The 20,019-nt window shown below is 45.1% G+C and overlaps 1 protein-coding gene across 2 annotated transcripts in view; it reads right to left on the bottom strand.

Moving 5' to 3' along the window:
* Positions 1 to 20,019, bottom strand: part of LOC117521667 (armadillo repeat-containing protein 1-like) — a 32,951-nt gene that overhangs the window by 6,275 nt on the left and 6,657 nt on the right. For both annotated transcript variants that reach the window (XM_034182996.1, XM_034182995.1), the window contains exons 3-4: positions 797 to 888; positions 127 to 316 (exon numbers count right to left, since the gene is read on the bottom strand). In XM_034182996.1, the coding sequence (XP_034038887.1) occupies positions 127 to 316; positions 797 to 888 (282 nt within the window). The remainder of the gene's footprint in view (positions 1 to 126; positions 317 to 796; positions 889 to 20,019) is intronic.

Raw genomic sequence — 20,019 nt, 5'->3', positions numbered from 1 at the left:
GCAATCCGGCACAGAAACACCGCTGCTGGATTTCAGGACCTTCACGGTCATTCAGCCAGCGCGGTGGACATGTCTGTCACAGGACAGTCAGAGACAACAGGCAGCTCCTGTGCCGGTTTTGCTCACCGGGTCGTCCAGCCCGTTGATGTGGAGGATGACCGTCTTAGCTCTCTTGTTGCTGGAACCCAGGAAGAACTGGGCTTTACGACGACTGCTGACCACCTTCTCAGCAGGCTCGCGAGCCAAGTCACTCGACGCCTGGAGCAGCTCATAGATTTCTGATGCCAAGAGTTTTGTTTCCCCTGGAGTGGTCGTTCTGCAGACACAAAACACAGCCCAGAGCCAGCATGAGACGGGTTCCAAGATAATTATCACAGCAGCAGACTGTCAGTCCAGCAGGACTCCTCCGTGTCCAACCTCGTTTTAGCTGAGTCCAGTGTTATCAGTTTTTTGAAATGTCCTTAAAGAGCAGCAGTTCTAAAACTCCCTCAGGTCCTCCGTCACGGTCTGAAACCCAACCTTTTCTTCAGGCTAACTCTGCTAAAGCTCCAAACAAACCACATTTCCCATAATGCACTTCTACTTCCTCAACAAATAACGCAGTTTGTTGGTCATGTGTCTTAAAAATGACAAGGCCACACAAACTGTGGTCTTAGTGCGTCACTTTATCAGACACTTTTATCGGCACAAACATTCATACATGCAGATGACAACAACGACATTTTTAGCTTCTGCCACGTTTCTGATGTAACTCTGCATCCGTAGATTCAAGTCCATCTTCATCTGGATGACTCACTTCTGCACTACGTTCTGGAGGCTCAGCATCATTCCCAGCTCTCCTTTCAGCTTCTCCTGGTTAGCTCGACATTCTGCCAAATAACGGATGGCCTGCAGAAAACAACCAATCACAGTGAGGCTGCAGAAAACAACCAATCACAATCACAGTGAGGCTGCCAAAGCAAACAGCTGTGACACAGACATCAGTATGAAAATGAGGATTTTGTTTGTGTTAAAGTAGACCTGCATTGAAATAAATGTGATCAGATCTCAGAAAGAAATAGCTGATATGTATTTATAAGACCCTTATGAATGCAGTAAAGTAAATCTGTAAGCCCAAATTTGTAATTCAGCGGAGAAATCTTCATTTAAAAAAAAGACAAATTTGCAGCTAAAATTTGGACCTCAGCGAAAACTGTTTGTACATCCGGGTCATTGCAGTGATGTCCGGCAGAAGACGCAGCTCTCCCGCCTTCAGTCCGATCCTACATTGAAATTGATTTTATCTGTTAGTAATGTTACTGTTATACACGTCCTGGTTTCAGCATCCAAAAGTAAGCAGCAATGAATGTGAGATACAGCTCTGCATACTCAGATCAGCGGTGACATCGACAGTGGGCGACGTTCTTCCCTGACGCCTCGCTCTCTGCCTCTGCTGCGCTTACTGAGTCGGCGTGCTTGGTAAACGCAGAAGCGGGCCACTCACATCGCCCCCGTGTCTGCTGTGCAGCCGGCACCACGTCCCTGTCTACTGAATGGAGGTGCAGCCAACTTCGCAAAAGTCCAGAGACTACGCTCACCGTTTTGATGCGAAGCGGCCGGTGACACCTGTAGCTGCAAGGACAGACTTTCCGCAGCGCCGCACGTCTCGGTAATCGGAGCCGCAGAGCTCCGTGGCCGGAGAGGTTTATATCTTTTTAATGACTTGGATTCTTTGCGGGTCCCGCCTCCGTACCCCGCGACGGTAACACCGGAGGTGAAAGACAGTAGATTTTCATTGCGACACCACTCAAACGGGCGTATGAAAAAGTGCCCCAAAATAATTTTCAAGCACAAATTAAAGAAATGTGTACTCACCAAACGTGCCGCAAGACAATATGAAGTTAAAAAAAAAAAGTAGATCCTTCCGTATAAGACAAGAAAAAGGTGCAGATGCAAAATGATGTAAATCCACAAATTACAGTTGGCGCGCGCAGTGCATGCTGGGAGAGGGTCTTTTCCCTGACGTCTCAGCAGCGTCCCGGATGTGATGACAGTTTTGCGGAGGGCTAAATTGTAGCTGTAAATTTGTCATTTTTGAATGAAGATTTCTCCGTTGAATGACAGATCTGTACTTGCAGATTTACTTTACTACATTCAGAAGGATCTTATGTGTAAATATGTCATTTTTTGGTCCAAAGATCTGACTGCATTTATTTCAATGCAGGTCTACTTTAATTGGTGTAAATGTAAAAACACAGAACACAATGTTAAAGTACCCTCAGCCGTATGAGCATAACAACAGGAAAAAGAATGTGACCTTTGACCCCTTAAAACAGGTCAAGGTTCATTTGGGCATGCAGCTCTGACGCATGCTCAAAAATGTCATCATTTATGTACAGTCTAAACTGATAAAACCAAGGTCTTAGTATCCCTGTCTGGAACGAACCCATTGGCGCCATGAAATGTTCTGTTCTTTGCTCATCACGCTGAGACAAACACATGCATTTTAAAGTTTAGATATACCGCTTGTATAAAACAATGTGATCACGGTCACCTGCTCAATGTCAAACGCAATATTATTCAACCAGTCGGATAACTCCACTGATCCATACGACAGGTGAAGGCCTGCCCACCTGGGGGTCAGCTGAGTGCAAGCTTAAAAAGCAGCTTAATCTTAATGTTGGGGCACTTGTGCTCAGCGGTGAACGTGATGTTTTGTTTGTATCCCTCGGAAAGACTTCCTCAGAGAAACTGAGGTTACAGCAGCATTGTATAGCAGCACACAGGGCAAGAAGCACACAGAGTATCAAAAAATGAAAGTGGAGAAAAAAAAAAAATCAACAAAGAGCCAATAAAGTTTTGCATTTGCATCATAGTCAGTCTCTGTGTGCCATTAGGTCCCACAGGGAGGCAGGAAACTGTGTTGGCATTTTGCTTTTACACCCCATTATACGGGGGCAGGTTCAGGCCTACACCTGATGGCCGTCACTCAGGTCGGTACTTCACAGGGACACAGTTCTGAAAATGTAACAGCTTGAGGGGTGAAATTCACAGGAACTCACATTTTTCTCTGCTGGTTACACAACAGTCATGTTTTTAGTTGTAGCCTGAGTGTGGAAAATTTATAGAGGGTTGATTTCTTGAAATCAACTCAAAAATCTTAATTTGGCCCGTGTCTTTAAAGCTCTCTGTGTCATATAAACGGATAAATTGTGATTCATAGTATTTGATCGAGTCTGGGTCTTTAGTGGCATTTCAGAACCACTGTTAAAGTACTCAGCTGCAGGACTGACTTTAATTAGGGCCGAGGCTGAAATTTAGTGAAATTCAACCATATTTTTGGTGTAGTATTCCAGATTTTCCACTCTTATTATTGCCCCCTTCCTGAATTGCCACCTTATTGTGGTGGAGGGTGGACTTTTTTCTGGTTCCGGAGCACAGCGGTGTTCTGCTGTATCTGTTAGCTGTTTGAACTGAGCTGTTTGAGTTCTTTGAATTAACAGTCTTTTTCAAGACTTTTTTACTTTTTTTTACTTTTTCACCGTGCTCCAACGCCTAAAGAAGACCTCTAACGGTCGAAGCATCGCGACGGAGCTCTTTTATCAGCTAACCTTCATCAGCGTTGGCAAGCTAACTAGCTTGCTAACGCTTTCGTTTTTATTTTTATTTTATTTTTTAGCACTGTTGTCGTGCTGCTCCACAGCCTGCCTAGTGGATTTTTATTTTATTTTAGCACTGTTGTCGTGCGTTACCTGTGCTGCTCCACAGCCTGTCCAGTGGATTTTTATTTTATTTTTTAGCACTGTTGTCGTGCGTTACCTGTGCTGCTCCACAGCCTGGTCAGTGGATTTTTATTTTATTTTAGCACTGTTGTCGTGCGTTACCTGTGCTGCTCCACAGCCTGTCCAGTGGATTTTTATTTTATTTTTTAGCACTGTTGTCGTGCGTTACCTGTGCTGCTCCACAGCCTGCCTAGTGGATTTTTATTTTGTTTTTTAGCACTGTTGTCGTGCGTTACCTGTGCTGCTCCACAGCCTGCCTAGTGGATTTTTATTTTATTTTAGCACTGTTGTCGTGCGTTACCTGTGCTGCTCCACAGCCTGTCCAGTGGATTTTTATTTTATTTTTAGCACTGTTGTCGTGCGTTACCTGTGCTGCTCCACAGCCTGTCCAGTGGATTTTTATTTTGTTTTTTAGCACTGTTGTCGTGCGTTACCTGTGCTGCTCCACAGCCTGTCTAGTGGATTTTTATTTTGTTTTAGCACTGTTGTCGTGCGTTACCTGTGCTGCTCCACAGCCTGTCTAGTGGATTTTTATTTTGTTTTAGCACTGTTGTCGTGCGTTACCTGTGCTGCTCCACAGCCTGTCTAGTGGATTTTTATTTTGTTTTAGCACTGTTGTCGTGCGTTACCTGTGCTGCTCCACAGCCTGTCTAGTGGATTTCTATTTTGTTTTAGCACTGTTGGCGTGCGTTACCTGTGCTGCTCCACAGCCTGTCTAGTGGATTTTTATTTTGTTTTAGCACTGTTGTCGTGCGTTACCTGTGCTGCTCCACGGCCTGTCCAGTGGATTTTTATTTTTATTTTATTTTTTAGCACTGTTGTCGTGCGTTACCTGTGCTGCTCCGCAGCCTGTCCAGTGGATTTTTATTTTTATTTTATTTTTTAGCACTGTTGTCGTGCGTTACCTGTGCTGCTCCGCAGCCTGTCCAGTGGATTTTTATTTTTATTTTATTTTTTAGCGCTGTTGTCGTGCGTTACCTGTGCTGCTCCGCAGCCTGTCCAGTGGATTTTTATTTTGTTTTTTTGGGCGCTGTTGTCGTGCGTTACCTGTGCTGCTCCGCAGCCTGTCCAGTGGATTTTTATTTTGTTTTAGCACTGTTGTCGTGCGTTACCTGTGCTGCTCCGCAGCCTGTCCAGTGGATTTTTATTTTGTTTTAGCACTGTTGTCGTGCGTTGCCTGTGCTGCTCCGCAGCCTGTCCAGTGGATTTTTATTTTGTTTTAGCACTGTTGTCGTGCGTTGCCTGTGCTGCTCCGCAGCCTGTCCAGTGGATTTTTATTTTGTTTTAGCACTGTTGTCGTGCGTTACCTGTGCTGCTCCGCAGCCTGTCTAGTGGATTTTTATTTTGTTTTAGCACTGTTGTCGTGCGTTACCTGTGCTGCTCCGCGGCCTGTCTAGTGGATTTTTATTTTATTTTTTAGCACTGTTGTCGAGCGTTACCTGTGCTGCTCCACGGCCTGTCTAGTGGATTTTTATTTTATTTTTTAGCACTGTTGTCGTGCGTTACCTGTGCTGCTCCACGGCCTGTCTAGTGGATTTTTATTTTGTTTTAGCACTGTTGTCGTGCGTTACCTGTGCTGCTCCACGGCCTGTCTAGTGGATTTTTATTTTATTTTTTAGCACTGTTGTCGTGCGTTACCTGTGCTGCTCCACGGCCTGTCTAGTGGATTTTTATTTTATTTTTAGCACTGTTGTCGTGCGTTACCTGTGCTGCTCCGCGGCCTGTCCAGTGGATTTTATTTTATTTTATTTTTAGCACTGTTGTCGTGCGTTACCTGTGCTGCTCCGCAGCCTGTCCAGTGGATTTTTATTTTGTTTTAGCACTGTTGTCGTGCGTTACCTGTGCTGCTCCGCAGCCTGTCCAGTGGATTTTTATTTTGTTTTAGCACTGTTGTCGTGCGTTGCCTGTGCTGCTCCGCAGCCTGTCCAGTGGATTTTTATTTTGTTTTAGCACTGTTGTCGTGCGTTGCCTGTGCTGCTCCGCAGCCTGTCCAGTGGATTTTTATTTTGTTTTAGCACTGTTGTCGTGCGTTACCTGTGCTGCTCCGCAGCCTGTCCAGTGGATTTTTATTTTGTTTTAGCACTGTTGTCGTGCGTTGCCTGTGCTGCTCCGCAGCCTGTCCAGTGGATTTTTATTTTGTTTTAGCACTGTTGTCGTGCGTTGCCTGTGCTGCTCCGCAGCCTGTCCAGTGGATTTTTATTTTGTTTTAGCACTGTTGTCGTGCGTTGCCTGTGCTGCTCCGCAGCCTGTCCAGTGGATTTTTATTTTGTTTTAGCACTGTTGTCGTGCGTTGCCTGTGCTGCTCCGCGGCCTGTCCAGTGGATTTTTATTTTGTTTTAGCACTGTTGTCGTGCGTTGCCTGTGCTGCTCCGCGGCCTGTCCAGTGGATTTTTATTTTGTTTTAGCACTGTTGTCGTGCGTTGCCTGTGCTGCTCCGCGGCCTGTCCAGTGGATTTTTATTTTGTTTTAGCACTGTTGTCGTGCGTTGCCTGTGCTGCTCCGCGGCCTGTCCAGTGGATTTTTATTTTGTTTTAGCACTGTTGTCGTGCGTTGCCTGTGCTGCTCCGCGGCCTGTCCAGTGGATTTTTATTTTGTTTTAGCACTGTTGTCGTGCGTTGCCTGTGCTGCTCCGCGGCCTGTCCAGTGGATTTTTATTTTGTTTTAGCACTGTTGTCGTGCGTTGCCTGTGCTGCTCCGCGGCCTGTCCAGTGGATTTTTATTTTGTTTTAGCACTGTTGTCGTGCGTTGCCTGTGCTGCTCCGCGGCCTGTCCAGTGGATTTTTATTTTGTTTTAGCACTGTTGTCGTGCGTTGCCTGTGCTGCTCCGCGGCCTGTCCAGTGGATTTTTATTTTGTTTTAGCACTGTTGTCGTGCGTTGCCTGTGCTGCTCCGCGGCCTGTCCAGTGGATTTTTATTTTGTTTTAGCACTGTTGTCGTGCGTTGCCTGTGCTGCTCCGCGGCCTGTCCAGTGGATTTTTATTTTGTTTTAGCACTGTTGTCGTGCGTTGCCTGTGCTGCTCCGCGGCCTGTCCAGTGGATTTTTATTTTGTTTTAGCACTGTTGTCGTGCGTTGCCTGTGCTGCTCCGCGGCCTGTCCAGTGGATTTTTATTTTGTTTTAGCACTGTTGTCGTGCGTTGCCTGTGCTGCTCCGCGGCCTGTCCAGTGGATTTTTATTTTGTTTTAGCACTGTTGTCGTGCGTTGCCTGTGCTGCTCCGCGGCCTGTCCAGTGGATTTTTATTTTGTTTTAGCACTGTTGTCGTGCGTTGCCTGTGCTGCTCCGCAGCCTGTCCAGTGGATTTTTATTTTGTTTTAGCACTGTTGTCGTGCGTTGCCTGTGCTGCTCCGCAGCCTGTCCAGTGGATTTTTATTTTGTTTTAGCACTGTTGTCGTGCGTTGCCTGTGCTGCTCCGCAGCCTGTCCAGTGGATTTTTATTTTGTTTTAGCACTGTTGTCGTGCGTTGCCTGTGCTGCTCCGCGGCCTGTCCAGTGGATTTTTATTTTGTTTTAGCACTGTTGTCGTGCGTTGCCTGTGCTGCTCCGCGGCCTGTCCAGTGGATTTTTATTTTGTTTTAGCACTGTTGTCGTGCGTTGCCTGTGCTGCTCCGCGGCCTGTCCAGTGGATTTTTATTTTGTTTTAGCACTGTTGTCGTGCGTTGCCTGTGCTGCTCCGCGGCCTGTCCAGTGGATTTTTATTTTGTTTTAGCACTGTTGTCGTGCGTTGCCTGTGCTGCTCCGCGGCCTGTCCAGTGGATTTTTATTTTGTTTTAGCACTGTTGTCGTGCGTTGCCTGTGCTGCTCCGCGGCCTGTCCAGTGGATTTTTATTTTGTTTTAGCACTGTTGTCGTGCGTTGCCTGTGCTGCTCCGCGGCCTGTCCAGTGGATTTTTATTTTGTTTTAGCACTGTTGTCGTGCGTTGCCTGTGCTGCTCCGCGGCCTGTCCAGTGGATTTTTATTTTGTTTTAGCACTGTTGTCGTGCGTTGCCTGTGCTGCTCCGCGGCCTGTCCAGTGGATTTTTATTTTGTTTTAGCACTGTTGTCGTGCGTTGCCTGTGCTGCTCCGCGGCCTGTCCAGTGGATTTTTATTTTGTTTTAGCACTGTTGTCGTGCGTTGCCTGTGCTGCTCCGCGGCCTGTCCAGTGGATTTTTATTTTGTTTTAGCACTGTTGTCGTGCGTTGCCTGTGCTGCTCCGCGGCCTGTCCAGTGGATTTTTATTTTGTTTTAGCACTGTTGTCGTGCGTTGCCTGTGCTGCTCCGCGGCCTGTCCAGTGGATTTTTATTTTGTTTTAGCACTGTTGTCGTGCGTTGCCTGTGCTGCTCCGCGGCCTGTCCAGTGGATTTTTATTTTGTTTTAGCACTGTTGTCGTGCGTTGCCTGTGCTGCTCCGCGGCCTGTCCAGTGGATTTTTATTTTGTTTTAGCACTGTTGTCGTGCGTTGCCTGTGCTGCTCCGCGGCCTGTCCAGTGGATTTTTATTTTGTTTTAGCACTGTTGTCGTGCGTTGCCTGTGCTGCTCCGCGGCCTGTCCAGTGGATTTTTATTTTGTTTTAGCACTGTTGTCGTGCGTTGCCTGTGCTGCTCCGCGGCCTGTCCAGTGGATTTTTATTTTGTTTTAGCACTGTTGTCGTGCGTTGCCTGTGCTGCTCCGCGGCCTGTCCAGTGGATTTTTATTTTGTTTTAGCACTGTTGTCGTGCGTTGCCTGTGCTGCTCCGCGGCCTGTCCAGTGGATTTTTATTTTGTTTTAGCACTGTTGTCGTGCGTTGCCTGTGCTGCTCCGCGGCCTGTCCAGTGGATTTTTATTTTGTTTTAGCACTGTTGTCGTGCGTTGCCTGTGCTGCTCCGCGGCCTGTCCAGTGGATTTTTATTTTGTTTTAGCACTGTTGTCGTGCGTTGCCTGTGCTGCTCCGCGGCCTGTCCAGTGGATTTTTATTTTGTTTTAGCACTGTTGTCGTGCGTTGCCTGTGCTGCTCCGCGGCCTGTCCAGTGGATTTTTATTTTGTTTTAGCACTGTTGTCGTGCGTTGCCTGTGCTGCTCCGCGGCCTGTCCAGTGGATTTTTATTTTGTTTTAGCACTGTTGTCGTGCGTTGCCTGTGCTGCTCCGCGGCCTGTCCAGTGGATTTTTATTTTGTTTTAGCACTGTTGTCGTGCGTTGCCTGTGCTGCTCCGCGGCCTGTCCAGTGGATTTTTATTTTGTTTAGCACTGTTGTCGTGCGTTGCCTGTGCTGCTCCGCGGCCTGTCCAGTGGATTTTTATTTTTAGCACTGTTGTCGTGCGTTGCCTGTGCTGCTCCGCAGCCTGTCCAGTGGATTTTTATTTTAGCACTGTTGTCGTGCGTTGCCTGTGCTGCTCCGCAGCCTGTCCAGTGGATTTTTATTTTAGCACTGTTGTCGTGCGTTGCCTGTGCTGCTCCGCAGGCCTGTCCAGTGGATTTTTATTTTAGCACTGTTGTCGTGCGTTGCCTGTGCTGCTCCGCAGCCTGTCCAGTGGATTTTTATTTTAGCACTGTTGTCGTGCGTTGCCTGTGCTGCTCCGCAGCCTGTCCAGTGGATTTTATTTTAGCACTGTTGTCGTGCGTTGCCTGTGCTGCTCCGCAGCCTGTCCAGTGGATTTTTATTTTAGCACTGTTGTCGTGCGTTGCCTGTGCTGCTCCGCAGCCTGTCCAGTGGATTTTTATTTTAGCACTGTTGTCGTGCGTTGCCTGTGCTGCTCCGCAGCCTGTCCAGTGGATTTTTATTTTAGCACTGTTGTCGTGCGTTGCCTGTGCTGCTCCGCAGCCTGTCTAGTGGATTTTTATTTTAGCACTGTTGTCGTGCGTTGCCTGTGCTGCTCCGCAGCCTGTCTAGTGGATTTTTATTTTAGCACTGTTGTCGTGCGTTGCCTGTGCTGCTCCGCAGCCTGTCTAGTGGATTTTTATTTTAGCACTGTTGTCGTGCGTTGCCTGTGCTGCTCCGCAGCCTGTCTAGTGGATTTTTATTTTAGCACTGTTGTCGTGCGTTGCCTGTGCTGCTCCGCAGCCTGTCTAGTGGATTTTTATTTTAGCACTGTTGTCGTGCGTTACCTGTGCTGCTCCGCAGCCTGTCCAGTGGATTTTTATTTTTATTTTTTAGCACTGTTGTCGTGCGTTACCTGTGCTGCTCCGCAGCCTGTCCAGTGGATTTTTATTTTGTTTTAGCACTGTTGTCGTGCGTTGCCTGTGCTGCTCCGCGGCCTGTCCAGTGGATTTTTATTTTGTTTTAGCACTGTTGTCGTGCGTTGCCTGTGCTGCTCCGCGGCCTGTCCAGTGGATTTTTATTTTGTTTTAGCACTGTTGTCGTGCGTTGCCTGTGCTGCTCCGCGGCCTGTCCAGTGGATTTTTATTTTGTTTTAGCACTGTTGTCGTGCGTTGCCTGTGCTGCTCCGCAGCCTGTCTAGTGGATTTTTATTTTAGCACTGTTGTCGTGCGTTACCTGTGCTGCTCCGCAGCCTGTCCAGTGGATTTTTATTTTTATTTTTAGCACTGTTGTCGTGCGTTACCTGTGCTGCTCCGCAGGCCTGTCCAGTGGATTTTATTTTGTTTTAGCACTGTTGTCGTGCGTTGCCTGTGCTGCTCCGCGGCCTGTCCAGTGGATTTTTATTTTGTTTTAGCACTGTTGTCGTGCGTTGCCTGTGCTGCTCCGCGGCCTGTCCAGTGGATTTTTATTTTGTTTTAGCACTGTTGTCGTGCGTTGCCTGTGCTGCTCCGCGGCCTGTCCAGTGGATTTTTATTTTGTTTTAGCACTGTTGTCGTGCGTTGCCTGTGCTGCTCCGCGGCCTGTCCAGTGGATTTTTATTTTGTTTTAGCACTGTTGTCGTGCGTTGCCTGTGCTGCTCCGCGGCCTGTCCAGTGGATTTTTATTTTGTTTTAGCACTGTTGTCGTGCGTTGCCTGTGCTGCTCCGCGGCCTGTCCAGTGGATTTTTATTTTGTTTTAGCACTGTTGTCGTGCGTTGCCTGTGCTGCTCCGCGGCCTGTCCAGTGGATTTTTATTTTGTTTTAGCACTGTTGTCGTGCGTTGCCTGTGCTGCTCCGCGGCCTGTCCAGTGGATTTTTATTTTGTTTTAGCACTGTTGTCGTGCGTTGCCTGTGCTGCTCCGCGGCCTGTCCAGTGGATTTTTATTTTGTTTTAGCACTGTTGTCGTGCGTTGCCTGTGCTGCTCCGCGGCCTGTCCAGTGGATTTTTATTTTGTTTTAGCACTGTTGTCGTGCGTTGCCTGTGCTGCTCCGCGGCCTGTCCAGTGGATTTTTATTTTGTTTTAGCACTGTTGTCGTGCGTTGCCTGTGCTGCTCCGCGGCCTGTCCAGTGGATTTTTATTTTGTTTTAGCACTGTTGTCGTGCGTTGCCTGTGCTGCTCCGCGGCCTGTCCAGTGGATTTTTATTTTGTTTTAGCACTGTTGTCGTGCGTTGCCTGTGCTGCTCCGCGGCCTGTCCAGTGGATTTTTATTTTGTTTTAGCACTGTTGTCGTGCGTTGCCTGTGCTGCTCCGCGGCCTGTCCAGTGGATTTTTATTTTGTTTTAGCACTGTTGTCGTGCGTTGCCTGTGCTGCTCCGCGGCCTGTCCAGTGGATTTTTATTTTGTTTTAGCACTGTTGTCGTGCGTTGCCTGTGCTGCTCCGCGGCCTGTCCAGTGGATTTTTATTTTGTTTTAGCACTGTTGTCGTGCGTTGCCTGTGCTGCTCCGCGGCCTGTCCAGTGGATTTTTATTTTGTTTTAGCACTGTTGTCGTGCGTTGCCTGTGCTGCTCCGCGGCCTGTCCAGTGGATTTTTATTTTGTTTTAGCACTGTTGTCGTGCGTTGCCTGTGCTGCTCCGCGGCCTGTCCAGTGGATTTTTATTTTGTTTTAGCACTGTTGTCGTGCGTTGCCTGTGCTGCTCCGCGGCCTGTCCAGTGGATTTTTATTTTGTTTTAGCACTGTTGTCGTGCGTTGCCTGTGCTGCTCCGCGGCCTGTCCAGTGGATTTTTATTTTGTTTTAGCACTGTTGTCGTGCGTTGCCTGTGCTGCTCCGCGGCCTGTCCAGTGGATTTTTATTTTGTTTTAGCACTGTTGTCGTGCGTTGCCTGTGCTGCTCCGCGGCCTGTCCAGTGGATTTTTATTTTGTTTTAGCACTGTTGTCGTGCGTTGCCTGTGCTGCTCCGCAGGCCTGTCCAGTGGATTTTTATTTTGTTTTAGCACTGTTGTCGTGCGTTGCCTGTGCTGCTCCGCAGCCTGTCCAGTGGATTTTTATTTTGTTTTAGCACTGTTGTCGTGCGTTGCCTGTGCTGCTCCGCGGCCTGTCCAGTGGATTTTTATTTTGTTTTAGCACTGTTGTCGTGCGTTGCCTGTGCTGCTCCGCGGCCTGTCCAGTGGATTTTTATTTTGTTTTAGCACTGTTGTCGTGCGTTGCCTGTGCTGCTCCGCGGCCTGTCCAGTGGATTTTTATTTTGTTTTAGCACTGTTGTCGTGCGTTGCCTGTGCTGCTCCGCGGCCTGTCCAGTGGATTTTTATTTTGTTTTAGCACTGTTGTCGTGCGTTGCCTGTGCTGCTCCGCAGCCTGTCCAGTGGATTTTTATTTTGTTTTAGCACTGTTGTCGTGCGTTGCCTGTGCTGCTCCGCAGCCTGTCCAGTGGATTTTTATTTGTTTTAGCACTGTTGTCGTGCGTTGCCTGTGCTGCTCCGCAGCCTGTCCAGTGGATTTTTATTTGTTTAGCACTGTTGTCGTGCGTTGCCTGTGCTGCTCCGCAGCCTGTCCAGTGGATTTTATTTTGTTTAGCACTGTTGTCGTGCGTTGCCTGTGCTGCTCCGCAGCCTGTCCAGTGGATTTTGATTTTTTTTTTTTTGGCACTGTTGTCGTGCGTTACCTGTGCTGCTCCGCAGCCTGTCCAGTGGATTTTTATTTAGCACTGTTGTCGTGCGTTACCTGTGCTGCTCCGCAGCCTGTCTAGTGGATTTTATTTAGCACTGTTGTCGTGCGTTGCCTGTGCTGCTCCGCAGCCTGTCTAGTGGATTTTTATTTTAGCACTGTTGTCGTGCGTTGCCTGTGCTGCTCCGCAGCCTGTCTAGTGGATTTTATTTTAGCACTGTTGTCGTGCGTTTGCCTGTGCTGCTCCACAGCCTGTCTAGTGGATTTTTATTTTGTTTTAGCACTGTTGTCGTGCGTTTGCCTGTGCTGCTCCACAGCCTGTCCAGTGGATTTTATTTTTATTTTATTTTATTTTTTAGCACTGTTGTTGTGCGTTACCTGTGCTGCTCCACAGCCTGTCCAGTGGATTTTTATTTTTATTTTATTTATTTTTTAGCACTGTTGTTGTGCGTTACCTGTGCTGCTCCACAGCCTGTCCAGTGGATTTTTATTTTATTTTATTTTTTAGCACTGTTGTTGTGCGTTACCTGTGCTGCTCCACAGCCTGTCCAGTGGATTTTTATTTTTATTTTATTTTATTTTTTAGCACTGTTGTTGTGCGTTACCTGTGCTGCTCCACAGCCTGTCCAGTGGATTTTTATTTTTATTTTATTTTTTAGCACTGTTGAAATCTGGCCAATTTTTTTGGGATCCTCCAAACTGTGACTGTCTAGCGTTGGGACCAGGAGGCAGAGCTGTGGTCTTATACACCTCTCTGCAGCTTCTCTCCCCCTGCCATCCCCCTATTACCCCATCCCCGTAGAGACGGTGCCTGCTCCCAGACCACCAATAACTAGCAAAAATCTATTTAAGCATAAAAATTCAAAAAGAAAAAATAATATAGCACCTTCAATTGCACCACAGACTAAAACAGTTAAATGTGGTCTATTAAACATTAGGTCTCTTTCTTCTAAGTCCCTGTTGGTAAATGATATAATAATTGATCAACGTATTGATTTATTCTGCCTAACAGAAACTTGGTTACAGCAGGATGAATATGTTAGTTTAAATGAGTCAACACCCCCGAGTCACACTAACTGTCAGAATGCTCGTAGCACGGGCCGAGGCGGAGGATTAGCAGCAATCTTCCATTCCAGCTTATTAATTAATCAAAAACCTAGACAGAGCTTTAATTCATTTGAAAGCTTGTCTCTTAGTCTTGTCCATCCAAATTGGAAGTCCCAAAAACCAGTTTTATTTGTTATTATCTATCGTCCACCTGGTCGTTACTGTGAGTTTCTCTGTGAATTTTCAGACCTTTTGTCTGACTTAGTGCTTAGCTCAGATAAGATAATTATAGTGGGCGATTTTAACATCCACACAGATGCTGAGAATGACAGCCTCAACACTGCATTTAATCTATTATTAGACTCTATCGGCTTTGCTCAAAAAGTAAATGAGTCCACCCACCACTTTAATCATATTTTAGATCTTGTTCTGACTTATGGTATGGAAATAGAAGACTTAACAGTATTCCCTGAAAACTCCCTTTTGTCTGATCATTTTTTAATAACATTTACATTTACCCTGATGGACTACCCTGCAGTGGGGAATAAGTTTCATTACACTAGAAGTCTTTCAGAAAGCGCTGTAACTAGGTTTAAGGATATGATTCCTTCTTTATGTTCTCTAATGTCATATACCAACACAGAGCAGAGTAGCTACCTAAACTCTGTAAGGGAGTTAGAGTATCTTGTCAATAGTTTTACATCCTCATTGAAGACAACTTTGGATGCTGTAGCTCCTCTGAAAAAGAGAGCTTTAAATCAGAAGTGTCTGACTCCGTGGTATAACTCACAAACTCGTAGCTTAAAGCAGATAACCCGTAAGTTGGAGAGGAAATGGCGTCTCACTAATTTAGAAGATCTTCTTTTACCCTGAAAAAGAGTTTGTTGCTCTATAAGAAAGCCCTTCGTGAAGCTAGGACATCTTTCTACTCATCACTAATTGAAGAAAATAAGAACAACCCCAGGTTTCTTTTCAGCACTGTAGCCAGGCTGACAAAGAGTCAGAGCTCTATTGAGCTGAGTATTCCATTAACTTTAACTAGTAATGACTTCATGACTTTCTTTGCTAACAAAATTTTGACTATTAGAGAAAAAATTACTCATAACCATCCCAAAGATGTATCGTTATCTTTGGCTGCTTTCAGTGATGCCGGTATTTGGTTAGACTCTTTCTCTCCGATTGTTCTGTCTGAGTTATTTTCATTAGTTACTTCATCCAAACCATCAACATGCTTATTAGACCCCATTCCTGCCAGGCTGCTCAAGGAAGTCCTACCATTATTTAATGCTTCAATCTTAAATATGATCAATCTATCTTTGTTAGTTGGTTATGTACCACAGGCCTTTAAGGTGGCAGTAATTAAACCATTACTTAAAAAGCCATCACTTGACCCAGCTATCTTAGCTAATTATAGGCCAATCTCCAACCTTCCTTTTCTCTCAAAGATTCTTGAGAGGGTAGTTGTAAAACAGCTAACTGATCACCTGCAGAGGAATGGTCTATTTGAAGAGTTTCAGTCAGGTTTTAGAATTCATCATAGTACAGAAACAGCATTAGTGAAGGTTACAAATGATCTTCTTATGGCTTCGGACAGTGGACTTATCTCTGTGCTTGTTCTGTTGGACCTCAGTGCTGCTTTTGATACTGTTGACCATAAAATTTTATTACAGAGATTAGAGCATGTCATAGGTATTAAAGGCATTGCGCTGCGGTGGTTTGAATCATATTTGTCTAATAGATTACAGTTTGTTCATGTAAATGGGGAATCTTCTTCACAGACTAAAGTTAATTATGGAGTTCCACAAGGTTCTGTGCTAGGACCAATTTTATTCACTTTATACATGCTTCCCTTGGGCAGTATTATTAGACGGTATTGCTTAAATTTTCATTGTTACGCAGATGATACCCAGCTTTATCTATCCATGAAGCCAGAGGATACGCACCAATTAGCTAAACTGCAGGATTGTCTTACAGACAAAGACATGGATGACCTCTAATTTCCTGCTTTTAAACTCAGATAAAACTGAAGTTATTGTACTTGGCCCCACAAATCTTAGAAACATGGTGTCTAACCAGATCGTTACTCTGGATGGCATTTCCCTGATCTCTAGTAATACTGTGAGAAATCTTGGAGTTATTTTTGATCAGGATATGTCATTCAAAGCGCATATTAAACAAATATGTAGGACTGCCTTTTTGCATTTACGCAATATTTCTAAAATCAGAAAGGTCTTGTCTCAGAGTGATGCTGAAAAACTAATTCATGCATTTATTTCCTCTAGGCTGGACTATTGTAATTCATTATTATCAGGTTGTCCTAAAAGTTCCCTAAAAAGCCTTCAGTTGGTTCAGAATGCTGCAGCTAGAGTACTGACGGGGACTAGCAGGAGAGAGCATATCTCACCCGTGTTGGCCTCCCTTCATTGGCTTCCTGTTAATGCTAGAATAGAATTTAAAATTCTTCTTCTTACTTATAAGGTTTTGAATAATCAGGTCCCATCTTATCTTAGGGACCTCGTAGTACCATATTACCCCATTAGAGCGCTTCGCTCTCAGACTGCGGGCTTACTTGTAGTTCCTAGGGTTTGTAAGAGTAGAATGGGAGGCAGAGCCTTCAGCTTTCAGGCTCCTCTCCTGTGGAACCAGCTCCCAATTCAGATCAGGGAGACAGATACCCTCTCTACTTTTAAGATTAGGCTTAAAACTTTCCTTTTCGCTAAGGCTTATAGTTAGGGCTGGATCGGGTGATCCTGGACCATCCCTTGGTTATGTTGCTTTAGACGTAGACTGTGTTTCATAATTATTGTATGGCCTTGCAATGTGGAGCGCCTTGGGGCAACTGTTTGTTGTGATTTGGCGCTATACAAGAAAAAAGTTGATTGATTGATTGATTTTTCTCCATGGGTGATAAATAGAACCACTCTGAAACCTTTTACAGTGAATCTTCATATTCCAACTTCAAAAAGATTGAATTGGTGTTCTGTCTCCTTCATAAGGAAAATCTAGTTCACAGAGGGGCCTAAAAGTGCCTTTGAGCAGCAGTTTTGCCATTTTGAAGTATCAAATGTGTCATATTGCAGTTCAGGTCAAAAGCAGATGTTATTAAAGCACACTGAGGACCCGCTGAGGGTGACACACCCCGTCTAGGGACACCACAAACATTCATACTGATCATGTACTTCTCGGGGAGGTTCTGAAAAATCTGTACCTAAACAGAACTCTCTGCTCCTCTGTGGGCTACTGGAGAGTAAATGACTTTGGTACCTTGAACTGTACTAAAGAAAGGGCAGCAAGCTGGCTGCAGACATGGAGCCCTGCTCGGTGGGCAGCCGGTGAAACGCGACGCCACGAAACCACACACACCCGCAAATGTGCAGTGACGCCAATAAACTGTTTAGACACGGAGTCAGTTGAAGTCCGGGTTTTGTGAGGCGGGATCAGTGCTGGACAGATACTGAGGATCAAACAATCTGTTACCACCATCAGCAAGTTCTTCTGGAAAAAGATGAATTCTTACAAAAGAATTACTGTGATCCCTTTTGTGTCCACAAACAAACTGTAGGTGGATGACAGAGTTACTGACACACACACACACACACACACACACACACAAAACAGGACGGCACGTCACCCCTGGACTAAAATACTGTCCTTCATGCAGAAAGCAAACAGATGTCTTGGCTCTAGAATCGTGTGAGTCTGACATGGATGTTGACACACGTCCAGTTATGAGTGCAGTATTTTTAAATCCCAGCTGGAACCTTCTTATCATATAAACACAGAGACCTGGAACCTCTGAGGGCCTGTGACACTTTCTCTGCCTTCAAACAGCTAAAATGATGGCTGAGGGCATTTTTATGCCCCACTTTGGCCCAGATTGTCAATATGAAGGAGACAGAACACCAATTCAATATTTTCAAGTTTTGACAACAAGTACACAAAGATTCTTTGAAAAAAGTTTCATAGCAGTTCTATTTATTGCACACAGTGAAAAAAGTTTTTGAATTTCACTAAATGTCAGATTGTCCCCTGATTAAAGTTGCTCCTGTGGAGACACTAAACAGGTGAACAGTGGTTTTAGCATGTCAGCAAAGACCCGTATTAAAGAATGAAATACTATTTTATAATGTTTATTTTTAAGATTAAAATGGCAAAAAGAGGCCTTTTAAGACACGGGCAAAATGAAAATTTCCAGTTTTTCCAGGAATTCCAGCCTCAGGCTTGGACTAAAAACATGACTGTTTAGTAACCAGCAGAGAAGACTGAGACGTTGCTGTGAATTTCACACCTCTGGCTGTTATATTTCCAGTATTGTGGCGCCGAGGAGCCCCCCCCCCCCCCCACATCCTGTTTGAAAAATTGTAATGTGCAAAGTCACAGTCATCATAGTGAGTCAGTGCGTCTCCCTGAGGCGCTGACACACACTGTGGCGCTGTGGGTGGAGTCAAACAGCCATGATGACAACACCATAGTAGGAGAAACATGCCCAGTACGTAAGGTTTAATTAGGTCAGCTAAGTAGGGAGGTGCCAGTCTGTGAACAATTTTATAGACTAGTAGCAGAACCTTAAAATCTGATCTCATTGAGACAGGAAGCCAGTGAAGAGAAATAATTGTACATTTATTGTTATTTACATTAATTATTAAGATCCTATTGTCTTACTTACAATTTGTACATGTTCAATAAAGCCCCTCAATCAATCAATCAAAAACACTATTTATGTTTATCAGCTTTTGACAAGAGCGGAGGTGAGCTTTGAGTTTGCGGAAGTTAGTGTGTATGCAAACGTCCAAAATGTCTTGTAAATGACTCCAGGTGTTATTAGGTTACAAAAATGTTTTGTAAACTTTTCTAGAAGTGTAACAGCATTTTCACTTCTAGAAGTGTTTTATTTCTCACAAGCTTTTTACATAATATCACAAGATGTTATATTTACACACAAACAAAATGAGCTGGTTTGTTTGTTTGAGTTTGCAGCTAACTACCAGCTTATGACATCACCATGCTAACATCTGCAAAATGATTTCTAAATCCTTCCAAAGGTGTTATCAGGTTCCCAAAACAGTGTTTTCAGTTTTAGAAGTGTTTATTTCTCGCTTTACAGAATATATGAGAAACATGTATATAAACACATATATGAAGCATTTTTGGAGAGACATGCCACTGACATCACGATGCTGCTCTACTCTGATTGGTTGTCACTGCCACTAAAAAAAAACAAAAAAAAAAACTGAACAGATTGTTCCCTGTGAATTTGAAGACTGGCAGTAACAGGAGTGGACTTATGCTGAGCACAGACAGATGGACACAAAGTCCTCACAGTACCCAGCGGCCATATTTGAAGACCCCGGGTAACATACAAAAAACCCCTTCAATCCGCTTCTTCATACATTTAACTATTTTCCATCTGCAGTGTTTAAACAGACAGGTGAGTAATTATGCTGCGTTCTGTCAGTGGAACGCATGGCGTGCGCACAGACGGCTGTGCATCGTCCCACTCAGTCTGTGTGTCCCACGGACAAAGCATGACACAGCAATGACCAGGATCAAGTGTCGCACAACAATGTACTTTGTGCTCAGCGCAGAACTATGGACCACCTGTTACACATGGAAGTATTTATTCTCAAAGAAACGAGCATGACGTAAACTGTTAACTCTGTAAATATGCCCGATGGAGTTCAGGTCAGGTAGCAGCATCACACTTTACTTACTACGTAGTAGCGGCTGGCTAGGGTGCACTTTAGTTACAATCCAAACGGGCCAGTTAAAGTGCGCATGTTTTTTGTTTTTTTACTTAAAATGAAGCTGCTGTGTGCAGATGCCAGAGCGCTGCAGTGATACGACCTGCTGTCACATTTTATCATCATTCGAGTCTCATGAATGTCACAAACTGCTCTGTGAAAATGAATGACGACAACATAAACACAGCGCAACGCAACTTAACTAAAGGGACAGGAAATATACAATGACATGGATAAAACTCAGCTCTATTACCCGTGTGTGGAACAGATAACTCAGCTAGTTATTTACCAAGACATTAATGAGAATGCATTCTTATTACAATCCATTATTTTGGATTGTATCAACTCCTCAACTAAGACTGAATTCGAAGCTAGACTGCCTGATGTCTTAGTTTCACATTTGACAAATACCCAGTCAGTAGACAGACTTGTGGATAGTTTAAACTCAGTGCTCAAAACTACACTCGACATGATTGCACCACCTATGTTAAAATCGCACTCCCCCAAATCACAGTCACTTTGGTTCAATGATTTTCTATGTGACCTCAAGCTTAAAGCAAGAGGTCTAGAACAGAAATGGCGTCATTCAAAATTAGAAGTATTCCACCTAGCGT

This window comes from Thalassophryne amazonica, chromosome 12 (assembly GCF_902500255.1).
Source record: "Thalassophryne amazonica chromosome 12, fThaAma1.1, whole genome shotgun sequence".
Lineage (NCBI taxonomy): Eukaryota > Metazoa > Chordata > Actinopteri > Batrachoidiformes > Batrachoididae > Thalassophryne > Thalassophryne amazonica.
This window is presented reverse-complemented; position numbering and strand designations above follow the sequence as displayed.